Source organism: Selaginella moellendorffii, unplaced genomic scaffold (assembly GCF_000143415.4).
Source record: "Selaginella moellendorffii unplaced genomic scaffold, v1.0 SELMOscaffold_13, whole genome shotgun sequence".
NCBI classification, from domain to species: Eukaryota; Viridiplantae; Streptophyta; class Lycopodiopsida; order Selaginellales; family Selaginellaceae; genus Selaginella; species Selaginella moellendorffii.
In genome coordinates, this window is record NW_003314274.1 from 1089591 (window position 1) to 1110535 (window position 20945).

Sequence of the window (20945 nt, forward strand, 5' to 3'; positions counted from 1 at the left end):
TTTAAATGGGATCATGTAAACCATAGACTTTTCTTTGTATTAAGACTTTCAGTTCATTAAACTCCTCGATTCAAAACAACTTTAGCTTGACTTTCACCAAGTTTGACTGCCGGATTTTCGCACAACCAAGTTATTGACTAAAAGTTTTTTGTTCCAGCATGGTTGGCTGACTCGGCGTCCAAAATCGTGTTTCACGTTAGCCATCCATGAAAAAAAATCAGCAAATTTTCCAGTTATAAAAGCTGGAGTGCTTGGACAGCCAAGGCATTCACACGCATTTCATCCATTCATCCCTCCACCACGATCCGAAGTTCTAGAGTTTTAGAACGAAGATGGCTCTCTCCAAAGCTCAAGCTGTGCCGGTTGCCTTCCTAGCATTGTTTGTTTTCTCAGTAGTCTCATCCGATCCAGACCCACTCCAAGACTTTTGCATTGGAGATCTCAATGTTGTGCCCGGTATCAATGGCTTCCCTTGCAGGAACTCATCGACAGTCACCGTGGACGATTTCATCTACAGCGAAATCGTCAATTCTTCCAACACCACAAACATCAATCGCTCAGGGGCAATCTTTGGAACAGTGAGAAGATTCCCAGGCCTCAACACCTTGGGTCTCTCCATCGCCAGGCTGGACTTCCTTCCCGGAGGATTCATCCCCCCACACACCCATCCGAGAGGCTCGGAGATGGTCTACGTAGAAGAGGGGAGCGTCTACGCCGCCATTGTCACCACGGACAATCGCTTGTTTGCTCGGGTGATCAACAGGGGCGAAGTTATGGTGATTCCTCGCGGATTGATTCACTGGCAGATGAACGTTGGAAGAACAAATGCGAAGATCATTGCCATTCTCAACTCCCAGTTTCCTGGAATCCAGTTTATTGCAGCGTCCATGTTTGGTTCCCGCCCAGAGGTCCCGGCTGAGGTGCTCAAGAAGACCTTCTTTTTGGATGAGAGGACCATCGAGCAAGTGCGATCCAAGTTTGTTTGAATTTATTTCATTAATCTTTAAACTTAAAATGAAATTTAAATATAGAGCAAATCGTTGAGCATGAACTTGGTTGATTCGTCACAGAAGAAGCTTTTGGGTGGATTCATTTCTGGAAGCAGAGGGATGTGAGCAGGGTGCTCTGCTCCACATTGGACATGCAAGCATACAGGACCTGCTCGTTGACTTGGAGAAGATTAATGAGGTGAATGCACACCATCGCTTGCATTTCTAACATCGATGGATCATGGTTGAAGTCTGGGATGTGCTCCCCATTTAGCTCATTATATATATATACAGGTCTTCTCCCCTCTAAAAGATGAAAATGTGATAATTATAAATTTGGTGGAACATTTATATATTCTACTAGTCAATTATAGAATGCCATAAGAACTTGAAACTCTTATATAACAACTAACGTAATTACTAACAACTATGATAGAAACAAAATACAAAGTTATGGCATAAGTATCAATTAACTACAGAATCTTGATAAATTAGTTATAACTCTATGTAATTGCTAAATGTTCAAATCAACCTTAAAACCATAATTTTGAACCAAAGCAAAGGACTTTAAGAATTGCTAAAGTCCATAAAACACTATTGCAACAAATAATACATCATGCCTTTAAGTCTGCCCACTAGCCATATACTAAGATTGTTGTTAATTCAGACTTATGACCATTAACAAAATCTGTCTATATCTCTTCCATTTGGTCAAGATTTGAGTTTTTATGTTAACTCAAACTTCTAACTTTCATTTTCATATAGCACCACATAAGCACTCCATTCATCTTTTATATCCTCTCTATCTCCTTTTTGAAGGAAAAAAGTTTTAAAGCATCAACTCTATCTAAATTTATTATAATCATACTCATTTTGCTATTTAGATTTGGCCTCATTTTCCTATAGTATCTATTTAGCCTCATTATATTGAGGTTAAATATTTTATTTAAACTCATTATATTTATCCTTACTCCAAAATTTGTATAATTTATTTTCACTCCACTATTATATCCATCTAACTTCACTCAATCAATAGAGCTAAACTCTCATTTGGCCATCCCCTTTACCCCCTCCTCAAAGAAAAAAAAGCTTAAAATGTTAAAATAAAAAGGAGAAAGTAAGAAAAATTGAAGAAGAAACATTATGGAAGAAAAAAAAGTGGATAAAGAAGTATCCAAAAAGAAATTTTCAATAACTATCAAAATGGATATAGTGAAGTAAAAAGAAGAAAATGTTTTTAAAACTTAAAGAATAAAAGATACGTTGTTATAAAATACTTTATTCACCATAAGATAAATAAGAGATTCATATAGCTCAACTTCCTTAACACATAACTTAATACTTAAAATAGAAAAATCTAGAAAACACATAAACTTCTCAATAAAAATGGTAAAACAATTTTTTTCACTAACACTTACAATCAAGAATATGCACTCAACCCAAAATTTTGGTAGAAGTGATCAAGAATAAGAGAATACTTAATACTAGAACTGATTAAAGACTTCGTAACAAAATAAAAATAAAAATCTCAACTTCACACATGCTTAATATCTAGATTAGTATAAGGACAAAAAACTCTTAATTCAAATACTGAATTAATGAGAATCATAAAAGTTACAATAATCAACATGTTAGGAGAAGGAAATATTTTAAATAAGAAATGGCTCAAACCAAGAACTTTAGGAAAGAGTAATGTAAGCTACAATTTTTTTTTTTTAATTTGCTAGTTTACCTTGTTTATCTGATCACCATGGCCTTAGCCTTAATTATATTCTTTCGCCAATGTTCCTATTTATTGTACTAGCTTTTACTTGGTCCTATTTGGTTTCAACAACTCACTACTCAAGCAACAAACTGTTAGCCATCCATTCACAGATTTCTAAATTCTCTTCCAATCCCCCCTTCTTGGGTTAGACTAGACTTAAGATTCGGTTACACTCCCCGCAAGCACAAGCAGCCAAGCACACTAAACTTCTAAATTCTTAACATTCTTTGGTACAATAAAACTTGATTATAAGACCCTCTAAATCCTAAGCCTCAAGGGTAACATTTGCTTCTGGACACCAGAAGGAAACACTGTGGCATAACAGCTCTGTATGGGTATCCCTACTTGTAGCACACTTTATTTATCTCCCCTTAAGCCAACTGAAAAAGGGGTAATTGCTTGATGAGAGAGCCCTTAGTGGTTATTTTATCCCCATTTATCCCAAAGTTCCAAAGATCCACGGTGATAGTATATCCAAATCTCATCCCATGTGACTTACTATAGCACACCTTATCTTTCTCCCATTAAGCCAACTGGAAAATGGGCAATTGCTTGATGAGAGACCCCTTAATGGTTATTTTATCCTCATTTATCCCCTAAGGTTCCAAGGATCCACGGTGACAGTATATCCAAATTTCATTCTATGATCACATGCATTACACTCACCCCCCCTTTAGAGATGTAAATGTCTTTATTGACTATTGATTAACAACCGTTATCGAGCCAAGGGAACTAACACTTCCATTTCCAGATTGAATTTACCAATCCTTCCATTGTGTAGATTACCTATTCCATGTATGTGAGGCAATTAATCATCCACACATACTGCAGTTATACGGTAGATACCTTCCATAGATACTCCATACAAGAGGAAGGACGTACGTATGGATGCCCAATACATACGATTTCAAATTTAAGGGTAAGAATATACCTTGCTCAAGGGTATATTATATTTTTAAATAGCCACTAATTAATGGGAATCGAACCCGTGTCATTTGCTCCAATACCAACTGTAGCACACCTTATCTTTCTCTCCTTAAGCCAATTGGAAAAGAGGCAATTACTTTATGAAAGAACCCTTAATGGCTATTTTATCCCCATTTATCCCCCAAAATTCCAAGGATCCATGATAACAGTATATCCAAATCTTATTCCAAAATCACATGCGCTACACTATTCCCCCACTTCCATCCCAAAAGGAAGGCCTAAGCCCCTAAAAAGGGCAAGGATTAATGAGTTGCAAAATACTCAAGTGGGGCATCACTTCATATAAACCAGGAGCACTATAGTAAGTTTCCTTTTCGAGAGTGAGAGCTGCTCTTGAGCACTTCCTTGGGTGGCCCCTCCGGCACCACCTAAGTCTATGCTCACTCCCACTTAAGATTGGGGCCCTTAAGCCCCAATTTCAACCTCAAGTCAGTTTAAAAGCACAATTGGAAAGGTCTTTTAAAACTGGTTCCTAAACCTCACTATCCCCCCTAAGTTATCCCAAAACGATTGAAAAAGAAGGTGCACTTTTATTCATGGGCCTTTTCCTTTTATATTTAAACCCTTATGGATCGTCTTGTGAGTCATTTTCTTTAGTTGCTTACAGCTATACATACCATCTTCCTTTTTCCAGTTTGGTCCAATAAAGGCAAGACTACTCTCAAATAGTGTTTGATAAACTTTCAGTAATAGTTGCATAACCCCAAGAATACCATTAACTCGTTTACATTTGATAGTCATTCCCATTCCTATATTGCTTGGACCTTCTTAGGGTCTATTTTGAGCCCATCTTTGCCCGCCACATGCCCATCCTTACCCATTATATGTCCGAAAAACTTTATCTTTTACTAAGCAAAGTCATATTTGCTCTCTTTAATATATAGATTGTGTTCCCTTAGTTTCTCAAATACTTTCGTCAAAGTGTTTGGCATATTCCTCTAGTGTCTCGCTATAGATCAAAATGTCATCAATGTAAATGACTATGAAATGATCCAAATAGGGTACAAAAATGTGGTTCATTAGCACCAAGAATGTCACTGGTGCATTGTATAGCCCAAAGGGCATCACTAGAAATTCAAAGCTTTCATACCTTATTCAATAGGTTGTCATCTCAACATCTTCCTCTGCTACTCTGATCTAGTAGTATTTTGACCTGAGGTCAATCCTCGAAAAATATTTTGCCTTTCTCAACCTATTGAATATGTCCTTAATCCTTGGTAAAGAGTATTTATTCTTCTTTATATACTTGTTGAGCAATTGATAGTCTATGCACATATGCATAGAGCCATCTTTCTTTTTCACAAGTAACATTAGTGCCCTATATGACAACTTGCTCAACCTAACATACCCTTTTTCCACCAACTCCTCAAGTTGATGCTTGAGCTCTTTGAGTTCCTTTTTGTTCAACTAATAAGGGGGATGAGCCACTGCCTTAATGTAATCAACCAAAGAGAATGACTTGAGAGACGGTCCATGGGGTTTAAATATAGAGGGAAATGGCCTATGAATAAGAGTGCAACCCCTTTTCCAATTGGTTAAGGGTCTTAGGATATTTGGAGTTAAGCATCCTTGGGTTTGAATAAGTACTGGGCTGGGTGACTTCCCGGGAAGTCCAAACTCAGGAGTTTACATTTGGTATTAGAGAGGTCTTGGGTCCAACTCTATTGGTTGGCTAGGGGAATTACACCATCCCGGGAAGTCCAAACTCAAGAGCTTACATTTGGTATCAGAGAAGTCTTGGGTCTAACTCTGTTGGTTGGCTAGGGGAATCACACCATCCCAGGAAGTCCAAACTCAAGAGCTTACATTTGGTATCAGAGAAGTCTTGGGTCTAACTCTGTTGGTTGGCTAGGGGAATCACACCATCCCAGGAAGTCCAAACTCAAGAGCTTACATTTGGTATCAGAGAGGTCTTGGGTCCGACTTTGTTGGTTGGACCAGTGAGGTCTTGGATCCGACTTTGTTGGTTGGACCAGTGAGGTCTTGGTTCCAACTCTATTGGTTGGCTAAAGGAATCACACCACATGTTGATTAACATCTGGTTAGTCCAGTTTGCTCCTGCTGGGCTTGACCCGAGGGGTAGGGTGTCAAGAGAGCGGGGCTCTTGGGAGAGCTGCAGCTCTTAGCTTCCATTCACAAGGGTGTGAATTTGTAGGGAAGGATGGTGGATTGGTCTAGTGAGGTCTTGGGTCCGACTTTGTTGGTTGGCTAGGGGAATCACACCACATGTTGATTGACATCTGGTTGGTCCAGTTTGGTTTTGCTGGGCTTGACCCGAGGGGTAGGGTGTCAAGAGCGCGGGGCTCTTGAGAGAGCTGCGGCTCTCAGCTTCTATTCAAGAGGGTGTGAATTTGTAGGGAAGCATGGTGGATTGTAAGCAACCAAAGAGAACGACTCGAGAGACGGTCCATGGGGTTTAAATATAGAAGGAAAAGGCCCATGACTAAGAGTGCACCCCTTTTTCCAATTGGTTAAGGGTCTTGGGATATTTGGAGGTAAGCGTCCTTAAGTTTGAATAATACTGAGCTAGGTGACTTCCCGGGAAGTCCAAACTCAAGAGCTTACATTTAGCACCCTTGACTAGCTTGATCTTATGTTCAATTGGTTGTGTGGGGGGTAACCCTGCCAGTAACTCCTTTGGCATGGTATCTCGAAATTGGTTCACTACCTGTTGGATCACTAAAAGTATTTCTTCTGTTTCAGTCTTTTTGTCACTTCTCACTGAGAGTAAGCACAAAAATGTTACCTTGGTTCCTTTAGCAAGTTGTCATTTCGTGGACACTAGGTTCAAGTAGGAGCCTTTAGCCTTATTTTACCCTACTTTTAAATCCTGGACCTCCACTCTAGATTTTTCTCTTTAGGCATTCGCCAGTACTATAAAGTTCCTACTTTGTCTATGTAAGGTTACCACTTGATTGAACCAATCCATGCAGAAGATCACGTTAAATTCCACCATGTCTAACATAATGAAATCCATGTCTACTTTTTATGTCCCTACTTCAACTCTTGTTTGTCAAAGTACTTTATTGATGCTTTAGCTACTTTGAACAAACTTTATAGTTATCGATACACTCAACTGTTGCACTATTAATTTAGCTTGTTAGACTATGTCTACAACCATAAAATTATCCAAAGCACCCATGTCAATAAGAATATTAATAAAGCTACCTCTAAGCTTCCCTTGGAAGGCTAATAGATATCATGAATGACTCTCTACCAAAGAGAGGTCAAAACAATTTCTACTCTCCAGCACAAAAATCATATTAAGTTGCTTGGATACTATGCTCGTGTAATGCGTAACTTTAAGTTAAGTACTGGATCATATATCTTAGTTTAGATTTCACCCGACTTAATGGGTATATTGATTTTAGCCTTCTTCAAGTAAGGACATTCCCTCAAAAAGTGTCCTGCTTCACCGTTATTGAAGCATATGTTGTTTCCTACACTATTAACAGACTTGACCTTTTTATTAGTAGATTTGTCTTTTTTCGCTTGATTCTTCCACATACTTGCTCATGGATTTACCTTTCTGAAACCCTAAAGATTCATTTTTAAAGAAATTCTTTTTGAATTTCCCTTTGCCATATATCCCCTTTGGTTTGGCTCCTTTGCTAAATGTGGCCTTTCACAAGTTATCATTGAAATGTGCCTTGATAGGTACATCCAATGCTTTCTTGTAGTTAGTCAGGTTCCAACGCATCACCTCGCCTTGAACCTAAATCTGCAAACTTAATATGAAGGCATGGAACACATCTATGTTGCTTATGTCTATGATAAGGATCATTTTTGCCATGAACGCATTCACATACTCTTAAATGGTTTTTATCTACTTTAGGTTACTTAGCTCATCCCTTAGGTGCAAAGTAATATTTGGAAGAATATAAGCTGCATAGATCTTCACCTTCATTATTTCCTAAGTGGCTACTAATCCTATGTTAGCCTCTATTGTTCTCCACCAAGGCTTAACATGATCTACCAAGTATGGTTTAGCACATTAAACCTTTTCTAAGCTTGGTAATTGCAACACTCGAAAGTAATCCTCCATATTGTAAATTCAATCCTCCACCGCCTTATAGTCATTCACTCCCTTGAAGATTAATGGGGGCTTTGGTTTATACTTGGGAATTGCTTGAGGGACTAATTCCACTTCAGTTTGTTCAACCTTGTTCGGTTTTGGCTCAATCCTCATTAAAGGGTCCATGCTTTCTATGCTATAAGCATTTGTAGTTTTTGGTTTTTTCTTCCACTTTTTGTCACATTTTAGCTTGCATACGAGGGTCTCTAACAGGGCATTGGTTTGTGTCAATTGTCCTTCTAGAATGTCCAATCAAGCTTTGGACGACTAAACGTCACCACCGAACTCTTGTTTGGAAGTTTCTTCACTGGAATCTTCCTCATACAAGGATTCCTCATCCATAGCTTTTTGTTCGACCAAAGACTCCAGCTTTGAAGGAGGTTTCATCTCCACCTTGGTTCTCTTACACCCTAGCTTAGCCATCTTTTAGCAATCTGCCTCTATCCTTCGCAAAAACTGAGAAAGGGCTCTAATACCAAATTGTAAACTATAAATTTTTCTTTTCCAATTTGTTAGTTTACTTTGTCTATTTGACCACCATAGCTTTAGCCTGTTAAGTTCTCTTGCCAAAGTTCCTATCTATTGTACCAGTTCCTACTTGGTCTTACTTAGTTTTAGCAACTCACTACATGAGCAACAAAGCATTAGCCATCTATCCATGGATTCCTAAATTCTCTCCCAATCCCCCCTTCTTGGGTTAGACTAAACTTAAAGTTCAGCTACACTCCTCACAAGCATAAGCAGCCAAACACACTAAGCCTCTAGATTCCTAATATCCCTTGACTTAATCATGTGACCCTCTAAGTCCTAAGCCTTGGGTGTAACACTTGCTTTGGAACACCATGGGGAAACACTGTGGCTTAACGGCCCGGTATGGATATCTTTACTCCCCCACTTCCATCCCGAAGGGAAGGCCTAAGCCCCTAGGAAGGGCAATGTCAAGACCCCCAATAAAATCAAGATTGGAAAATGCAAAAGACAAAGAGAAAGGCTAGTGGAAACAAAGAAGAAACCTTAGATTGGTGTTGATTCAGATTGTGGAGAAATGGAACAAAGCTAACCTATATATACTATAGGTTGATGAAGCTCCACCACTCTTAGATCAAGGGCGGCCTAAATATAGCTGAGGTCGAGGAGGTGCCACATCATCATCAGGAATGTGGCTCAAGACTCAGGAATCATACAGGAAATCAGAGAGTCAGGAATAGGGAAAAGTCTCGAGAGTCAGGAATAGGGAAGTGTCTCGAGAATCAGGAATGTGGTCTACAGGTCAGGAATCCAGCGAGATTCAGGAATGTGGTATGAATTGGGGGATTCCTGACAGCACCCCCTCCTCAAGAACAATTGGAACGAGGACGTGAATGAGAACGAAGAGGAGGATGAGATGGGCAGCGAGGGACGGGAGATGGAGAAAAAGAATTAGGATTGGGACGAGAAGGATAGTGGTGGTGGAAGTCCTGAACAAGGTCAAAAGAATGAATCAAGTTGTCCATAGGTTCCCAAGTGCATTCTTCAAGTCCATAACCCTTCAGTCTACTAGATAGTAGAGTTTAGACCGTGAGATCTTGGAATCAAGGATGTCCTGAACCTCGTACTTAGACCCATCCTCGAGCTGCACTGGTGGAGGCAGAAGAATGACCCGATTTGGAATAGAACTGGGAATATAAGGCTCAAGGAGAGAGGAGTGAAAAACGGGGTGAATTTGATAGGAGGAGGGAAGTGCAAGGCGATAAGTAACAAGATTAATGATAGTAGTGATAGGGAAAGGACCAAGGCGTTTGAAATCGAGTTTGGGACATAGCCTAGTAGTGGAGATATTTCGCTTGAGGAGCCAGACTTTATCCCCAATATTGTAAGGGGGACAATCCTGGCGATGGGCATTGGCAAATGTTTTGTGAGATTCCTGAGCACGATGGAGGTGGAAGGAGATGGAGTTGTGGATTTCCTGGAGGTTGGAGACAAATGTCTCAGAGCGGGGATTTGAATGAGAGGATTCAGATGGAGAAGGAAGTGAGAGATTGAATCGGGGATTTCAGCCAGAGTTCGCAAAGAAGGGGGAAACTCGAAGAGAGGAGTGAACAGAGTTGTTATAGGAGAACTCAACAAGGGGAAGGATATCGAACCAGTCATCCTGATGATAGTTGATGAAGCACCTCAGGAATTGTTCTAACGTTTGAATCATTCGCTCGGACTGTCCATCAGTTTGAGGATGATACGCCGAAGAAAAATTGGCCTTCACTCCAAGCAACTACAAAAACCGTTGCCAGAAATGAGAGGTGTTTGCGATGCTGAAGTGACCAGCAGTCGGGCTATTGTGGCACGCCATTAGGACCAACCTTCGAGCATCACCTTCAGGAACGTAAAGCTGCTCCCCACGGTACAACAAGCCATCTAAGAACTTGAACTCGTCAAATCACCAGCAGTCGGGAGTCACTAGGTGTCCAGCCTGAAGATGGGGGAAAATGTTGCTGGCGAGTTCATCGGATTGAAGATCGTTTCTGATCGCATCCATCAAGGAGGAGTCCTGAGGGGCCAGGGAAATTGCCATAACTTGAAGCCGATCAGGACCAAGGATAACTTGATCCTGTTGATCGAAGGCAGGATTACCAGGCTTGAGACTAAGATAGGAGCGCCTTGAAAGAGCATCAGGAAGGCCTTGAAGCTTTCCAGGTCTGTACTTGATAACAATGTCAAACCGACTCAGGAATTGTGCCTACCTTGCTTGACGACGGCTCAAAACTCGGGAAGTGGCAAAATACTCAAGATTTTTGTGATCTGTCCAGACTGTTGTTTGATGGCTCGCCCCCTCCAAGAAACGGCGCCACTCTCCAAAGGAATCCACGATGGCAAGGAGCTCCTTGTTGTGGATTTCGTAATTGATCTCTGCAGGCTGGAATTTCCGAGAATGGAAAGCGATCGGATGAAGTTCGTGATCCGCTCCGAGTTGAGACAGCACAGCACCGATGGCGAAGTCGGAGGCATCAGCCTTGATGAAAAAAGGTTGTGAGGGATCAGCGTGGATCAAGATGGGAGCAGAACTGAAGGCCACCTTAAGTGTGTCGAAGGCCTACTGGGCAGCAGCAGACCAAGAGAAGGGAACATCCTTGTGAGTGAGATGCGTGAGAGGAAGGACAATGTCAGAGTAGTGATCAATGAATTTGCAGTAGAAGTTGGCGAAGCCAAGGAAAACTTGAACATCCGACATTGATTGTGGAGGCTCCCATTCAAGAATAGTCTTGACTTTGGCAGGATCCATCGTGATACCCTCAGGAGTGACAATGTACCCAAGGAACTCCATAAACTGCTGATCGAAGGAACATTTCTCAAGCTTTGCGTATAGGCCGTGTTCTCATAGCTTCGCCAACACCTTACGTACATGTTTGTCGTGCTCCTCTTGAGTTTTTGAGTAGATGAGGATGTCATCGAGGTAGACGATCACCATCTGATCAAGAAACTCCCGAAAGACGTTGTTCGCCATGTGTTGGAAAACTGCTGGAGCATTTGTCAAGCCAAATGGCATGACAGTGTACTCGAAGTGGCCATAGCGGGTTCGAAACGCAGTCTTCCATTCATCACTAGGCCGGATCCGGATCAAGTTGTATGCTCCACGGAGGTCGATCTTGGTGAAGAAGCGGGCACCGCCAAGGTGTTCTAACAGGTCTGAGATCAAGGGCAGTGGATAACGGTTCCGAACAGTCACCTTGTTCAAACCTCAGTAGTCAATGACTAGCCGCAAACTCCCATCCTTCTTCTTGACAAAGAAGATAGGCGCTCCAGCCGGGGACTGCGAATGCTGAATGTACTTGGAGGCAAGGTTCTCATCCACGTACTCTTTGAGGGCCTTAAGCTCGGACGGGGATAACCCGTAAATAGGCCTCCACGGAGGTGACACTCCTTCCTATAAATCAATGGGACAGTCATAAGGCCGATGAATAGGCAATATACTAGCTTTTTTCTTGTCAAACACATCCCCAAAATCATGATACTTCTCAGGAAGACTAACAGGAGAAACATGCAAAGCAAAAAGGAAAATAGGTTCTTCATGAAGGAGTTCTTTTATAGTGATTGTGGAGATAAGAGGAGGCGTACGAATAAATGGAATGTTGAGACGAGGATACTGTCTAATGTAAGATGGAGGAGAGGAAAAAGAAGAGGGTGAAAACTTCGTAGAGTCAAGAACAAAACCCCGATTTGAGTTTAGGGAACTTTTCCTGATTCAGACTCAATGAACAGCAGGGGAAGCCGTGGGAGAGATGAGCTGTAATTCCTTCCAACAGATCTAAGGCTGATGTAGTTGGAACCAAGGAAGACTGAGCACCACAGAGGAGGACTTGCTATTGATGATGTTGAAGGCGATATCGGTGATGGTGGACCCGATGTGTACTCGAACGGGCAACGTTTCCCTAAGTCCAGAAGATGGAGACACAAAATGCCCGCCGATGCCTTCAACCCTCAGATCCCGTATGGTAGAAGAAAGAGGAACGTGATGTCGGGCAGCAAAGTCCGTGTCCATGAAGCAGGAAGTTGCACCTGAGTCTAGTAGCGCCAGAGCCTTGAGTCCTGATTGTCCGGTGAAAGAAAGGAGACATGGGACCCGGAAGTTGCGGGAATTGGTGGTGGCTTTGATGAAAGGTGGTGAGGAGCTTGATAAAGAAGAAAAGTGATTTTTTTTCGGGGAGTCCAAATAGACAGCTCCTATTCTGTTTGGACAGGGTCGTTTCCCGACTGCAAGAAAGGTGGATTTTGAGGCAGAGTGAACTCGAGCAGTCGGGGAGGCTTCTTGGGACACATAGCTACTTTGTGATTAGGATCAGCACAGTAGAGGCAAAGATTATGAGATATTCAACGTTGCTTCTCAGTAAGACTCAACTTCCCTTTGATGAGTCGGGGAGTACCAGAAATATCCATCGGGACCGGAGTAGTAGGTTCAGGAGTATGCTCTGAAGACTCAAGCTGGGATTCTTGAGTCTAGGACGGAAAAACAGTGGCACGGCGACTTTCCTGACAACACTCAAAGAGACGATTGTCACATTGAACAGCTTTGTTGATGGCGTCCGACAGGTCCTTATGATCCTCCATGGTGAGCAACAAATCCTTGACACCGTTGTTGAGGCCAAAGCGAAATTGGTCAATCAGGGCTCGCTCATCCCATTGAGTGTCCAAGGCAAGGAGTTGGAACTCTACAGCGTAGATCGAGGCAGGACGAGACCCCTGAGAGAGACGTCTTATCTTTGTGGTAGCAGCCCGAACCCGATCCGTCTCGCCAAAACATGCTTCGAGCTTCTCTTTGAACAATTGAAGATCCATCAGCTCCGGAACCACAACCCCTTTCATGCTCTTCTCTAGAAGAGGAGAAAACCATGACAAAGCTGCACTTTCAAGCAACGTCCCAATCATGCCGATTTGAGACTCGGGAGTGGGGTACCGCCAATGTTGAAGTGCGAAGATCAGCTCCATCTAGTTCAGGAATCCGTGAAGCTCCGAACGCTTGCCTGAAAATTTAGCCGGGAAACTCACCTTCGGTTCAGGAACTTTGCTGGATCCTTGAGCCGAAAGTGAAGCAAGCTCCTGTTGCATGCGAAGAAGGGTCGCCTTCAGCTCGGTATTCTCAGACTGGATTTTTGCAAGGACTTCGGCAAAGAAATTAGGATGGCTTAGAGACTCCATCGGCAAAAAGAAAGAAAAAGGGGGAAAAAGGCAAAGGCAATCAAACAATCAAAATGAGCTAAAGGAAAAAAAAATGAAAAAACACAATCTGAATCAAACTGTCAAGACCCCCAACAAGATCAAGACTGGAAAATGCAAAAGACAAAGAGAAAAACTAGTGGAAACAAATAAGAAGCCTTAGACTAGTGTTGATTCAGATTGTGGAGAAATGGAACAAGGCTAACCTATATATACTATAGGTTGATGAAGCTCCACCACTCTTGGATTGAGGACAGCCTAAATATAGCTAAGGTCGAGGAGGTGCCACATCATCATCAGGAATGTGGCTCAAGACTCAGGAATCGTACAGGAAATTAGAGACTTAGGAATAGGGAAAAGTCTCGAGAGTCAGGAATAGGGAAGTGTCTCGAGAATCAGGAATGTGGTCTACAGGTCAGGAATCCAGCAAGATTCAGGAATGTGGTATGAATTGGGGGATTCTTGACAGGCAAGGACTAATGAGTCACAAGGTATTTAAGTGGGGCACCACTCCCCATGAGCTATGAGCACCACAATTAATTTCTCTTTCAGAAGCAGGAGTTGCTCTTGAGCACTTCCTTGGGCCCTTTTGGCACCACCCAAGTCTATACTTACTCCCACCCAAGGCCCCTAAGCTCCAATTTCAACCTTAAGTTAATTTGGAAGCACTATTAGAAAGTTTCTTCAAGATTGATTCTTGGACCTCATTATCGCTACTATACTTTTGGAAACCCTTGCAACCCCCCCTTGGGAGACACACACTTTGGGCTTTCACCCCATGACCTATATTAATATTTCAATTTCGGACTCAACCTTGGACTCAATCTTGGACTTGATCTCGGATCTGATCTTGGATCTCAAACTCGGTTTTGAATTCGATTTCGAACTTGGTCTTGAAGTCGGTGTTAGACTCGATCTCGGACTTGGTCTAAAACTAAATTTTAAAGCTGATCTCAGACTTGATCTCATCCGATGAATTCTTTGTCATTTCAGTCATGTTTTCAAGGATCTTTTAGCTTACGACACTTCAGAGAATTGATTCCTTACAAGTAGAAGGTAAGGAAAAAGGATCAAATGACAATTTGAAGGATATACACTTACTTTACAAAATCTCTAACTTGTCTTCAAAGTTATCTCTAAGCTCTTTATTACAATTTAGAATCCATGCAAACTTGATCTTTGAATATTCTTCAAAAACTAAACTATATCATCTATAAACTCTCCAATCAATGGCACAGTCACACTTCACATTAGTTAAATATGGCAAGACATCAAAAATAGAAGACACTATATAATTATGTTCTACCACCACCAATAAATAACACAGCACTAAAGGTGTCCAAACTTGATGTGGTGGGAATGCCAATCCCAATTCCACTCCCAAATCTGCTACTCCTCACTCCATCACTACTACCATCACCACCACCTCCAGCTTCCCTAGTGATGGAAGCCTCCAAAGCAGATGTGGTAGGAGTTCTTATTCCAGATTTACCTCTCACTCCACTGCTGTCACCATCATTATCAATGCCACCTCCATCTCCCACACATATAGAAACGTTTGCAGTGGGAGTTCCTATCCCAAATCTTCCCACTCCACCACCACCACCGTCACCTTTAGCCCCTCCACCTTCGACTTAAATGACCTTCACCATCACCACCCCAGCTCAAAATGTTGCATTTTCTTTTGTTATGCTGACTGTGTCCAAAATCAAAGTATTTGACTTCTGTTGACGTGTCTTTCAGAGTTTCCTATTCCTAGAGAGTTTCTCACGCGAGTTTTAGATTCTTTGGCATCCAAAATGGTAGGCTTACTTGGTATTCTATGGCTAGTTATCTAAGTAGTGGATGATTCTCCAAGCATAAAAAGGCCCTCCCATTGAGCGACGCTCAAAAGCTTCATTTAGTTTCAAACGGAAATGGCTATTTCCACAGCTCAAGTCGTGTCTATCACCTACTTGCATTCTTTGTTTTATCAGTTGTTTCATCGGATCCAGACAGTGCTTCAAAACATGCCGTGCACCACAGCATGTTGGCGTGGTGACATGAACATGGCCCCCAGCCGTGTTAACACAGGCCATGTTCATTGACTCGGTCAATGCTCCAAAACACGGCTCCAAACACGGTTGAAACACGGTCTTGAGTTTTTAATAAGATCAACAAATTTTCCATCAAATGTAATAGTTACCTATATTTATCTATTTAAAAAACGACCCTTGATTGAAATACTCGCAAAATGCCATATGTAAACATCAAACTAGCAAAACATCCTTTCTAATTTCAGGAAGCAAATCCAGTGGAGAACATTAGTCAATGTTGACTATCTTCGTTGATTTTACCTTGAAGGCTCCCTTGAAATTTCGCAGACTAGATGTTGATCCAAATTCCTTGTTCCAACATGGTGGCTCACTCCGAATCATAGCTCAACGTCTGAATTACAGTTCTCAGTATAAATATGGTTCTCCTCCACATATCTAGCATTACATTTCAGCAATACATCTACTTAGTCGCAAAAACACTCAAGTTTTTCTCTATGGCTCTCTTCAATTCCCAAGCTCTTTTGTTAGCTTTGCTTGCATTCTTTGTTTTCTCAGTAGTTTCATCGGACCCAGATCCACTCCAAGACTTTTGTATTGGAGATCCCAGCGTTGTCCCGGGCATCAATGGATTCCCATGCAAGAACCCATCAACAGTCACAGTAGATGATTTCATCTACAGCGGAATCGTCAACTCCTCTAACACCACAAACATCAATCGCTCCGGTGCCATCTTTGGAACAGCACTGAGGTTTCCTGGTCTCAACACTTTGGGTCTCTCCATCGCCAGGCTCGACTTCCTTCCCGGAGGAATCATTCCCCCACACACCCATCCCAGAGGCTCGGAGATGGTCTACGTATAAGAAGGGAGCGTCTACGCCGCCATTGTCACCGCGGACAATCGTTTGTTTGCACGAGTGATGAACAGAGGCGAAGTTATGGTGATTCCCCGAGGATTGATCCACTGGCAGATGAACGTTGGAAGAACAAATGCGAAGATCATTGCCACTCTCAACTCCCAATTTCCTGGAATTCAATTTATTGGATCTTCCTTTTTTGGGTCTCGACCCCAAATCCCAAATGAGGTGCTCGAGAAGACTTTCTTCTTGGACGAGAACACAGTCAATCATGTCCGATCCAACTTTATGTAAAATTTGTTATGTATTCATTTTTTTTTATAAAAGAAAAAATTTCAAGTCTTGAAATCGTAAGAGCAGGTTGCCCAGCATTTGCTGGCCAATTTCTTGCCAAGACAAAAACTATGAATTTCCTTTCAGAGAAGATCACAGGCAACAAATTTCAGATCGTATAATTTCTGTTGGAAGCCTCATTCTCTTCGCATATGAGGCTATGAGCCGTACTTCGAGTGATTGTATATCCACAAAGATCAATCATAAACTTTGGAGTAGGCAAAGATCATTGTCGAGCTACTTTCACATGATCATGGGTTTAAATCATAGACTTTTCTTTGTATTAAGACTTTCAGCTCATTAAACTCCTCGATTCAAAACAAAATCAAACACTTTAGCGTCATTACTTCACTTTCACCAAGTTTGACTGCAGGCTTTTAGCACAACCAAGTTATTGATTAAAATTCTTTTGTCCAACATGGTTGGCTGACTCGGCGTCCAAAATCGTGTTTCACGTTAGCCATCCACGAAAAAAAATCAGCAAAGTTTCCAGTTATAAAAGCTGGAGTGCTTGGACAGCCAGAGCATTCAGCTTTTATTCAGCCAAGCACACGCATTTCACGTGTGTTTGGATGAATGGATGAAATTCAGTTTATTCCAGCGTCCATGTTCGGTTCCGGTCCCGGCTGAGGTGCTCAAGAAGACCTTTATTTTGGATGAGAGGACCATCGAGCAAGTGCGATCCAAGTTCATTTGAATTTATTTAATATCTTCAAACTTAAAATGAAATTTAATTATTGAGCTTCCAGACCGTAAATCGTTGAGCAGAACTTGGTTGATTCGTCACAGAAGAAGCTTTTGGGTGGATTCATTTCCGGAAGTAGAGGGATGTGAGCAGGGTGCTCTGCTCGACATTGGACATGCGAGCATACAGGACCTGCTCGTTGACTTGGAGAAGATTAATGAGGTGAATGCACACCATGATTCCATCTCCAACAAGCTCGGAGCTTGTGTCGCCGAACTCGATCTGAAGCAGGATGTTATGTGCACCAATGTCGTTACTCACGTTGTCCGGATCTCGCCATGTCCCCGAGACGCCCACCTCGGTCACCGCCTTAAAAGCAAAACGCAGATCAAGTCGAGCTTAAAACATTCATAGACTAACCTGGAAGAAGTTGAAAGCGTATGCTTTCTTCTGTGGAACTGTGAGAGAAAGAAGCTCTCTTTGATCTCTGTCAAGGTTCACGCTGCTCTCTGCGTCTCCAAACAGCAGAGCCCACACCATATCCTTTGCATTTTCGAGCAGCATCTTCCCGGATTCCGTTCTGTGTTCATCTGAGATAGCGGCAAGGCCTTGGCCTGGCGCATCTTTGGTAAGATACCCTTGCTTTACCAAAATATTCCTCTGGCACTTCGGCCATTTTTCCTTGACCCATCCCATCAGCACTTCCTCACTGATGCCCCCGCTCTGCTTGAGCCGCGAGATTATGTCCGACTGTGCATCTCCCACGATCTTAGAGACCTTCTCATTCGATGCCTTACTGATTTGGCTATCCCTGTGCTTCAAAATGCTGATCCTGTCGCTTGCATTTTTGACACCGATGCTTTTGAGCAGATCATGGTTGAAGTCCGGGATGTGCTCCCCATTTAGCTCATTCTCATGGAACAGAATGGCATGTTTCTCCATGCTACATGGAGTTAACCAGCTCTTCCAATCCATCTTGCGACTTTGTGACTCTCCTAATGAGCAATCCGTAAGTGCAGTAATGCTTTAAAAAGATAGAACTGACTTAAGCTGTGGGCCAAAGTTACTTGCACTATATTGAATTATTATAATTTAAATAAAATTTATTGTTTTCTACTTGTGAGTGCTCAGAATATGGAAATAAATATATAAAAACAAATAGATTAAATTCAATACTAAAATGCTATGATGCTAACTTGTGATTGTTACATTGAATTATCATATTTTATATAAAAATTATTACTTTCCACTTATGAGTGCTTGGGACATGGGAATAAGTATATAAAAATGGATGGACCAAATTCAGTTTTAAATGGATGGTCCATGTGCTATAATGCTATAATTAATGTATTACCTAAGTAGGCTAATATATACATATATACATATATACATATATATATATATATATATATATATATATATATATATATATATATATATATATATATATATATATATATATATATATATATATATATATATATATATATATATATATATATATATATATATATATATATATATATATATATATATATATATATATATATATATATATATATATATATATATATATATATATATATATATATATATATATATATATATTTTTAATATTATATATTTATATATTAGTGAAATTTATATATATTTTTTATTTTTTTTGTATAGATATAGATATAGAGAATGTACATATATATATATATATATATATATATATATATATATATATATATATATATATATATATATATATATATATATATATATATATATATATATATATATATATATGTATGTATGTATGTATATGTATATGTATGTATATGTATATATAAGGGCCAAGTGTACGGCTACGATGCCGTATACTAATATTAGCGTAGTGGGATTTTGGTAGCTGTCGGATTGGTTTCAATCCGGACCACTAGCTCCTGTATATAAGTTAGGGTTTTTGGGCTAATTGATATGCACATTTCTATATTCCTTTTCCATATTCCAAGCCCTCACATTGGTGGAGGTGAGGGGCACTTTTGATTGTCCCTGAGGAGTGCTTGAATTTGGGATTTTGGTTTAGATCTAGCTTTTGCATTGTCTAGATCTAGCTTTTTCCATTTCCTTTCTTTTGTTCTTCCTTTTCAGGATTTTGGTTTAGATCTGGCTTTTTGCATTGTCTAGATCTCCCATTTCCTTCTCGTTTTTTGTCGTTTCTCTTCTTTTGCTCTTTCTTCGTCCGTCTTCATGGCAGATCAGCAATTTCCTCCTTTGACTCTAGAGCAGCAGTTGGTCCAATTGCTTGATGCTATGCGCTTGCAATTGAACAACTAAACTCAATTGATGGCGGCATTCACGGCACGTGGTCCAACTCCTCTTGCTCTTGGTGCCAATCCTCGCGTTCGGCCAGAGTTCTTTCGTGGGAATCCTGAGGATGATGTGTACCATTGGTTCAATCACTTCACGGTGATCACCACATATCATTTTTGGGATGATGCTCGACGTTTACGTGAGTTTCCCACGTGTCTCCAAGGGACGACATTGCAGTGGTACAATGGATTGAGTGCGGCCACTCGTGAGGATTGGAGTGTTCTTTCGGACGTCTTCAAACGCGCCTTCAGACATGCCGACGATTGTGACGATGCCTTCCAACATTTGCATCGTCTTCGCCAAGGGCCATCTGAGTCGGTGATGCAATTTGGCGTTTGTTTCCGAAGTCTTTTGCTTCGTGCGAAGCCTAATATGTCGGAGCAGATAAAGCTAGGAATGTTATGGCCAGCACTTCGTCAAGATCTTGTCGGCCTTGTGCATGCACTTGCTCCTGCCACCCTTGATGATGCTCTTCGCTTGGCACAACGTTATGAGACGTCGCCTCTTCCACTTCTCGTTGCACGTCCTTCCCCTCCACTTCCTATGAGTGATGGTCTTATTCCAATGGAGGTTGATGCTACTGCTACTTGAGTCCAAGGACAAAGGCGAGGACGTGGTCGTGGCCGTGATGTTCGTTGCTGGGCGTGTGATGAAGTTGGTCATACTTATCGGCGTTGTTGGCGCTTTCCGGATTGGTGACCTCCATTTCCTAGGTGGAGACCTTGGCTTCAACAACGTCCCATTGGTGTTGCTGTAGTGGAAGGTTTGGACACCGAGATGCATCCGGGAAATGAGGAGTCGTGCGAGTAACAGAGGGACCTTGCGTGAATAAGTCAATGACCCCTCCATCTTTCTTTCGGGAGTATCATCAAGGGGTTCACTCGGCACCAGTTCATCCAGTGTTTACTTTCCAAGCTCATCTTTATAACAAGAGGTCTTCTATTATTCTCTCCATGTTGGTTGATATAGGTTCGAGTTTATCTTCTATTGCTCGACCTGTTGCCACACGTTGTCGTCTACACTTGCGTTGTGCGGCGAAACCAATTTTCATTCTTTATGGCAACGGCCGTACACATGCATGTGCATGGGATGAGGCAGACCTGGTTGTGCGTGTGGGCGATTTTGAGTTTGAGTTGCAGTCGTTGCGGGTGGTGCCGAGTCAAGCTTTGACCTCA

The 20945-nt window shown here is 41.5% G+C and overlaps 3 protein-coding genes and 1 pseudogene across 3 annotated transcripts; 2 read left to right on the forward strand and 2 right to left on the reverse strand.

Annotated features, from left to right (window-relative positions):
- Positions 1-279: 279 nt before the first annotated feature.
- LOC9645364 (germin-like protein subfamily T member 2) lies at positions 280-1028 on the forward strand. The gene has a single exon (XM_002969691.2). It carries the CDS (start codon positions 333-335, stop codon positions 984-986), a length of 654 nt encoding a protein of 217 aa, XP_002969737.1. The 5' UTR covers positions 280-332; the 3' UTR covers positions 987-1028.
- A 13768-nt stretch (positions 1029-14796) lies between these two features.
- LOC112346301 (loricrin-like) lies at positions 14797-15529 on the reverse strand. Its single transcript, XM_024674940.1, has 2 exons — positions 15457-15529; positions 14797-15134 (listed from the first exon to the last, which is right to left on the reverse strand). Exons 1-2 carry the CDS (start codon positions 15527-15529, stop codon positions 14797-14799), a joined length of 411 nt encoding a protein of 136 aa, XP_024530708.1.
- A 502-nt stretch (positions 15530-16031) lies between these two features.
- On the forward strand, positions 16032-16685 carry LOC112346302 (annotated as a pseudogene).
- Positions 16686-17401: 716 nt separating this feature from the next.
- On the reverse strand, positions 17402-18437 carry LOC9645365. Its single transcript, XM_002969941.2, has 2 exons — positions 17830-18437; positions 17402-17778 (listed from the first exon to the last, which is right to left on the reverse strand). Exons 1-2 carry the CDS (start codon positions 18382-18384, stop codon positions 17533-17535), a joined length of 801 nt encoding a protein of 266 aa, XP_002969987.1. The 5' UTR covers positions 18385-18437; the 3' UTR covers positions 17402-17532.
- Positions 18438-20945: the final 2508 nt, after the last annotated feature.